The sequence below is a fragment of the Octodon degus genome, unplaced genomic scaffold (assembly GCF_000260255.1).
Source record: "Octodon degus isolate 3935 unplaced genomic scaffold, OctDeg1.0 scaffold00094, whole genome shotgun sequence".
Taxonomy (NCBI): Eukaryota; Metazoa; Chordata; class Mammalia; order Rodentia; family Octodontidae; genus Octodon; species Octodon degus.
Window position 1 is genome coordinate 10,242,213 of NW_004524670.1, and position 8,442 is coordinate 10,250,654.

Below are 8,442 nucleotides of genomic sequence, written 5' to 3' on the forward strand. Positions count from 1 at the left end.
TGTTTGGTCCTTTTATTGGTTTGGTGTTCTTGAACAAAAGCTTATCCAACCTTGTCATACAGTTTCTTGAGTTGGTTTTGTAATTAAAAACAAACAAACAAAAATCCAGGACTGGGAGTTGTAGCTCAGTGGTAGAGTGCTTTCCTAAGTAGGCATGCAGCCTCAGGGCCTCCAGCCCCAGCATAGAGAAAATTAACAAAAAAGGCTAGAATTTGTGCATGGATAAAATAATTTTTTAAGTAAAGAACTGCAAAACTGATATGTAAATAAAATGCAATGACACTGTTATTTTGTGTCCCCAGAATCACTGTCCTGATCACTGTTACTTAACTTACCTTTGCATGTCGCTACCCCTCCGCTCCACCTTCCATCTGCCTGACAGACACACTCCCTGTTCCCCTGTGAATCAAAGGAGAAAGGTTGTTGATAAGACCATAGTTATATAATAGAAACATAGAGAAGGCAAAGTCTTCTCAGCTACAGACTTGAGTACTTCAGCATTAAGTGCTAAATAAATAAATGAATATAGGATAAGGAGCAGAGTTAGACTTTGAAAAACATTTTTATCAAATTACTTCCGGGCCGGCCAGATAACTCAGTGGACTAAAGTGCCTGCTTAGGCAAGACACAGGTACCAGTGTTCAATCCCAGGCACCCATGCCGTGCCGGCCCTGCCCCCAGGGTGCGCTGAGACTGTGACTGAGACTGGACGTGGTGGCGCACGCCTGTAATCCCAGTGCTTGGAAGGCTGAAAACAGGAGGATAACTACAATTCGATCTGTGTAGTGAGACCCTGTAGACCCTATACTAAATATACAAACAAACAAAACATCCCAAACAAATTACTTTAAAATTCATCTTTGAGAAAATTCATCCTTGGAAAACTACTGCAATGAAGGTTCAGATTTTGCATTATCTTCTATTTTAAATGACAACCAAGTACAATCTTTAGCAAATGCTGACAAAGGACAGAAGAGAAAAGCCCAAGAGCTATATTTTCTTAATGTATCATAAAAAATATTTGTAATTGTTTTTATCTTGCAATACTTGAGAGGCACATCAAAGAATATAAGGACAGATTTTTTTCAACAGCATACCTATTAAACATAAACTTGTCTTATTAAGGATCCATGCATTTAAAATTACAAATATTTTTGGTAAAGTCTTTCTAAAATTTATTTGCCTGCCTTTTGAAAAACAGCTTTCCTTCTTTAATGTGTATGTATGTATGTATGAATGTATGTATATATGTATGTGTACCTTGTGCTTGCCAGGCAGGTGCTTATGCCGCTGAGCTATAGATTGAGCCCTTAAGTTTTATCTTTAAGTATTTTTTTTTTTTTTTTTTTTGTGTGTGTGTGTGCAGGGTCCCACTATACAGCTCAGACTCATAGCGATCCTCCTGACTTCTGCCTTCCTAGTGCTGGCATTACAGGCATGTGCCACCGCACCCAGACTCCATCGTGGGCTAACCGCCCCACTTGGGGGCAGGGCTGGCACTAGCGTGGCATGCAGTGCCAGGGATCGAACCCTGGCCCTTGTGCTTATAGCACTTAGTCCGCTGAGCTATACTACCAGCCCTTTTCTCCTTCATTTTTTCCCTCTCTTTCCCTTTACTTATCTGGTTTTTCATTAAGATGGAGTTTTAGTTCCAGGTTAAAATTACACTTTTTTTTTTTAAACTTAATATATCTTCGTTTCCAACAATTACCTTAAATTCTTTTATTCAGCTTTCAAATCATAGCAACCACTTTATGGTTAGTGGCAGCGATTTTATAATATGAGAAAATCATTTTTGAGTTCTTTATTTTGATTTCTTCTTCAGCAGGATTTAGTAATTTTTTCTAAAATGTTTGAGATTTAACTCCCCCACAAAAGTATTCTTTGAACACAGAAAGCAAAATTTGTTTGCAGAGTAGAAGAACTTGCAATAGTTGTCCTAATTGCTTTGCTTGATTTTGATAACAATCATATCCTCGGGGTGATGGCAGCCACTCCCTACCCCAAGTCCGGTGCAATGTAGAACGAGCCCTGCCTCTCAGCTTTGGTCCTCACAGCCCCCACGGGGGTTGCATCTCCGCAGCAAACACTGGGAACAGCCTCGGCAGGGGGAGCTCAGTTATCAAGCATGATCTGCCCGCAGAGCAGAGACTCTCCTGGAGCTGTGCCTCAGTGAAATGAGCTGGCTGTGGTGCTGCATGCCTATAAGGCCAGCACTTGGGAGGCAGAGGCAGGAGGATTACTGCAAGTTCTGGCCTACAAAGTGAGCTTAAGTTCAGCCTGAACTGAATAGCAAGATCCTGTCTCAAAAGATAAAGAAGGAAAGAAAGAAAGAAAGAAAGAAAGAAAGAAAGAAAGAAAGAAAAGAAAAGAAAAGAAAAGAAAAGAAAAGAAAAGAAAAGAAAGTAATATAGTCGTGTGGGAAAATTAAAATATACGAAAAAAAGAACAGCAGAAATAAGAGTATCGGGAACTCATATGTAGATATCACTTCGCTTAAAAAATGAGCTCAAACATATCTTGTTTACTCTAAGTCCTTCCCCCTTCCTACTAACCTACTACATTCTTTTAAGGCAATTCCCTGATGACGTCAGATCTCAGATGACATCAAATCATTTGGCAATATTGTTTTTAGCATTGATCTCTAGTGGACAAGGGCTTTTAAAAATTATTACCACGGGCTGGTAAAATATCTCAGTGGATTAAAGTGCCTATAAGCAGGTGCAGGGGCCAGAGGTTTGATCCCCAGGCCTGCAGTGCTGGTCCTGCCCCTAGGGCAAGCTGAGAAGGCAATTGAGACTGGGCATGGTGGCATGTGCCTGTAATCCCAGCTCTTGGGAGGCTGTAAATGGGTGGATCACTACAAGTCCGATCTAGTAGTGAGACCCTGTACACCCTGTAGACCCTTCCCTAAAATACAAAAATAAATAAAAGAAAATAAAAAATTAATAAAAATTAAAATCACAGTAACATTACACTTAAAAAGCAACAATCTATCAATAAATATATTCAGTATTTAAATTTCCAATCCTTGCATAGATATTATTCTTATTTATTTTTTACAGTTAATTTGAATCAGATCAGAATAATGTCCATACATAAAGATTACTTTGCATGTTTATTATGGTTAATTTTATGGGCCATAAGTTATCCAGATTAAACATAGTTTCTGGAAGCATCTCACAGTGACATGAGCATTTGAATCTATGGACTCAATAAAGTGGTTTACCTTCCCCACTGTGTCGGGGATTGTCCAATCCACTGAAGGAGTTAATGAAACAAAGGGTACAAGGACATCATCTCCTTCTATTGCACACTGCTTGAGGTGGTAGCTCAATTCAATTTTCCGAACTCAGACTAGGATATGTATCATTGAATCCCCTGGTGCTTAAGCTTCAGACTTCGATTGAATAGTGCCACTACCCTTCCTGGGTCTGCAGCCTGCAGATGGCAGGGCATGGGGTTTTACTTCCATGCTTCTGTGAGTCAGTTCTTCACAATCTTCTCTGTCTCTGTCTCTCTCTGTCTTTCTCTGTCTCTCTCCCTCCCTCCTATTGGTACTGTTTCTTCAGAGAATCCCAAAATGGTGTCTCAGTATCTCTAAACCTATTATAGTTCCATCTTCATTTCCTCCCTAGAACTCTGTCAATTTACTTCAGACTGGAAAACAGGATCACTTGTTCTGTAGATGTTCCCACAGACAGGATATTGTTGTTATTCTTGTTTTTTTGAGATACAGCCTTGTCATGTAGTCCAGGCAGGCCTTGCGGTCATGTAGCTTAGGGTGGCCTTGAACTCCACAGTCCTCCTCTTTCACTGTCCTGTGTGCTGGGATTATAGGTGCATAGCACTGCACCTAGATTCACAGATGGGATTTTCTGCTTTCCTTCCTATGGTGTCTCAGATACTGTATATTGGACTTAGAAACTAGACAGAATTCAAACTTGATTTTTCTATAGCAAGTAGGGCAGTTCATTTTCATAGAGCTGTGATTTTCTTTATTCAGAGGTATGTAATGTCTGTTTTTATTTAGTTTTTTCCTTTCAATTATATCAAGCAACCATGGTGATCATAACTTAAATGTGTTAATTCTGATATTTAAATTCATTAATTTAATCAGTAGAATACTTTTATAAAGATACATCTACAATCTGGCAATTCTTATCTTTACTTAACATTAGAAAGAGACTCTTTCCCCTTCAACCGAACCCTTTAAAAATGAATGTTACAAACATCCACCAGTAGTTACTTGTTTTTTCAATACCATTATGATTCTAATATCATTCATGAAGAATCTGAGGAATCTCAGTCCATTGAAGTTATTATCTTTATTGCCACTGAAATGGTCTTAGTTTTGGTGAACTTCATGCAGTTGGCTTCGGGGTCCTTCTGACACGAAGTGTTTGGTGGGTTTCCAGTATCTCATGTGATAAGAGTTTTTAGGCATTCTTTTACATTTCTCACCTGTGACCTGGAATAAGTTATTTCTCCAAGTAACTGGGCTTCAGTATTTTATAAAAGTTTGTCAAGTGATAGCTTGAAGTGAGAAGAATTGATATTGTACCTCTTTCAATTCTATAGTTAGGGCTGGCAGGATAGCTCAGCGGACTAAAGCGCCTGCTTAGGCAGAGCAGCTGGGGTTTGACCCCTGGCATGTTGTGCCAGCCCCATCCCCAGGGTGCGCTGAGGCGACAGCTGAGACTGGGTGTCTTGGCACGTGCCTATGATTCCAGGGCTTGGGAGGCTGAACACAGGAGAATCACTACGAGCCTGATGTATGTAGTGAGACACTGTAGACCCTGCAGACCCTGTACCAAATACATGTAATAATAATAAAAAATTCTGTAGTTAGCACTTGATTGACATTATCCACTACTTCAAATTTAATCATTTTGCTGTATATTTTCTCCAGATGCTTGCACTGCTCTATTTAATTAGTTACAAAATTCATACTCTTATAAAAAGGACAAATAGGACTCAAAGCTGGGAAAATTCTCCAATTGCTATCAACAATTTCATTGTCATCCTTTTTATGTTTCTCTTTCTTAACATTCTGATGAAATAAAACAAGATCCATAGAAGCCTCACTCCTGCTTTCATGCACCTATTTTATGATATCTTATGTGCCAGGTCAGAAAGTAATGGAGCAAGCTGCACAAACTTAACAGATCCCTGGCAGTGAATATTCTGCAAAACCTGTATTTAAATATCACTGTACAAATAAAGAGAGGAAAGAGGAGTTTCCTGAAAAACCAGATGAGAAGCTAACGCAGTTTCTCACAGGTCTCCTAAGCTTCATGTTTGGTAATACAACAATGCTTTCTAAAATATTAACAGCCTCCCACTGATGCCAATAGGGAGATGTAGGTGCTGTTGATGGGGTTTTAATATTACAAGCAAGGAAATATTAAGAATAAAGTTGAAGGGCCAGGGAGATGGCTTAGTAGAATAAGCACTTCCCTGGCAAGTGCAAGGGCCTGAGTTCAATCCCTGGTCCTGCAAAAAAAAAAAAAAAAAAGTAAAATTGAGGGTCAGCAATATAGCTCAGAAGCACAGCACCTGCCTGGCAAGTATAAGGACCTGAGTCAGACTCACGACATACAAAAACAGCAAGCAAGCAAACAAACAAACAAAAGAATAAAGTTGATATTTGTTAGCATTGCATTGAGGATGATTTTTTTTTTTTTTTTGTATTTTTAGGACAGGGTGTACAAGGTCTCACTGCGTAGACTGGACTCTTAGTGATCCTCCTGTTTACAGCCTCCCAAGTGCTGGGATTACAGGTGTGTACCACTACGCCCAGTCTTGAGGATGATTTTGAGGCCACATCCGGCCTGTGGGAACAAAGCATCCCAACCGCGAGACATTACCAAAGCCTATGTTTGAGGAAGCCCAGGCTTTGCATACCTAAGACCTTAATGTCACCTCACCATAGTGATAGGTGGCTTTCCTTTTTGCAAAGGATGATTGCCAACAAGTCAAGACAAGTTTACATGGTCAGTTGAGGAAACAGTACATTCTTGATGTTAATCTCTAAGGCAGTACAGTACAGCGGTGTGTATTAGGATCAGCATTCATAAAGTTGTGTCAATACCAAAAATATTCCCCAATGTTTTGGAAAATAAATTCATTCCAGTTGAACAAATTGTTTGCTTACCTCTAATTCATAGCCAGGTTCACACTGATAAATAATTGTGCTTCTGAAGCTGTACCTATTGCCAACCACAAAGCCGTGTTTTGGACTTTCAGGTTGCCGGCAAGAAACTGGGCTGCAGGATTCATCGGAAAACGGTGGATCCCAGGTACCATCAAGCTAAGTAACAAACAACAAGTTGCATTTAGGAATTCATACACATAAATGAAGAAGTTACAAGTTGCATTTAGGAATTCATACACATAAATGAAGAAGTTTGTAAATATTGGTAAATAGTAAAATAATTCTCAAAGTGATAATCAAAAGGACCTAGAGTTCTGTTTGGCTTCTGGTAATTATCTGCAGCACTAACTTTTTGTTAGCATTCAGAGTCAGACTTAAACATTTGTAGACTTTTTTAAAAACAGAGAAAATAACTTTTTTTAATTAGTAGACTTCACTCCAAAATTAAAGAAACCTACCATACAGTAGGTTCCTAGTGTAATATGTGAAGACTAAATATTGATATAATTAGTCTATGACTTTATCAACATATTTTATATTTGCTATGATTCCACATTAAAATTTATGAAAAATTGCAGCTTTAGGCAGTGTACTGAAAATTATAAAAGATGACTTTCTTCTCTCCATTTTAACATGAATGGTTCTATCATTTATCCTTCAAGGGGTCAATAGTAAACAAAATTTTTATATATACTTCCTTTTCAACCACCAGCTTAACATTTTCAGCCTTCTAGTTGGGTGATGTGAGGCACCCACAGATATTTGTCTTGGAAGATTGTTATTCTGTTGCTAACTGTGATATTGTATTACGGGGTTTCATACGTGTGTGTGTGCGTATGGTATGCAGGTTTTGGGTTTTGTCTACCATTCTTGGCTTCATCTCCCAGAAAGGCCATAGAGACCAGAGTTTCCCTTCATAAACTGAGTTATAAACTGTAAGCTTTCTCTGCCTTTCTGTCTTGAAGCTATCCATACAGGCGTTTCTCTGGCCCACCTATGTGATAGGAGATCAGAAGGCCCCTATATCAGAAGGGGTCCTGGCTTACATCATGAGGAAGAAATGTTACAGAAAGAGGCAGAGATGGATCTGAACAGACAAGCCCTGCCGAGTTTTTCTAGTGTGCTAATATTAGATCAGACCCTTTGGTCTGATCACATTTTTCCACAGCTGTCCATGGTTTAATCACACCTATGCAATAAAATCTCCATGAAAGACCAAACGGGGGCAGGATTCAGAAGTTTCTAGGCAGCTGGACACGTGGGGGATCTCAGGAAAGTGAACAGGGCTCCTTCACACGCTGGGAGGGCGCTGTGTGCCCACCAGGCCCTTTCAGCCCCACAGGTCTCTCCAGCTGTCCATTTGTTCATGTTTTTTGGTGTGTGTGTGTGCGTGTGATAAAGCAGTAATGTAAGCAAACAACTCTTGCCAATTAATGGAACTCAAGGAGGTGTCACAGGAGCCCCAAGTGGTAGTTGGAATGTCAGAAGCGCTAGAGGCTGGGACTTGCTACCGACAGCTGAAGTGCACGCAGTCTTGAGCACTGAGTCCTCAACTTGTGGGACACAGCCCAAAGTCAAAATAGACTATGTCAGAATTGTGATGAATTAGAGGGTGCCTGGGGGTGTCTGCTGCAGAACTGATTTCTTGCATGTGTGTGTGAAACTCTCACATATCTGGTGTCAGAGAAGGGTTGTGAGAGGATGGTGGCAGAAAGTGAGTTTGCTTTTCTACTAGATCTTCAGATTAGCAGTTTCCTTTGAGGAAATAGTGTGAGTTGGCCAACAGTTTAAGGAAGACTTTTAGCTAAACTCATTAACCTACATAGAAGTAATTTTTTATCGATATGTCTATACCACAATTAGCCTAATGTGTGCAAGTTGTGTTTAATCTTTCAATAGTATAAGTAATGCTGCAATGCACTCAATTTTTCATAAATATTTCTGAGCATTACCAGTAATTTTTTAAAGTTACATATTATTATTTTCTTTTGTTTTACTATTTTTTCACACATTTGAAATCAGTGTTTCCCCATATGGTTACTTAATGAGATCAAAACAATTTATCATTCATTCCTTTCTCCAGAAACTTGAACATTTTTTTAACATTTTTTTTTTTTTTTTTTGTTTCTTAAGATAATGTCTTGCTATCTAGTTCAGGTGCGCCTTAAACTCACTTCCTATCCCCGGCTAGTCTCAAACTCACAATGATCCTCCTGCCTCAGCCTCTTGAGTTCTGGGATTATAGGTGCATGCCACCAGGTCCAGCAAGACTTGTACTTCTGACT

The 8,442-nt window shown here is 39.4% G+C and overlaps 1 protein-coding gene across 1 annotated transcript in view; it reads right to left on the reverse strand.

The window, feature by feature from the left end:
• Positions 1 to 8,442, reverse strand: part of Svep1 (sushi, von Willebrand factor type A, EGF and pentraxin domain containing 1) — a 217,470-nt gene that overhangs the window by 23,962 nt on the left and 185,066 nt on the right. Inside the window, exons 40-41 of the mRNA XM_004638106.2 lie at positions 6,158 to 6,313; positions 336 to 399 (exon numbers count right to left, since the gene is read on the reverse strand). Coding sequence (XP_004638163.1) covers positions 336 to 399; positions 6,158 to 6,313 — 220 coding nt within the window. The remainder of the gene's footprint in view (positions 1 to 335; positions 400 to 6,157; positions 6,314 to 8,442) is intronic.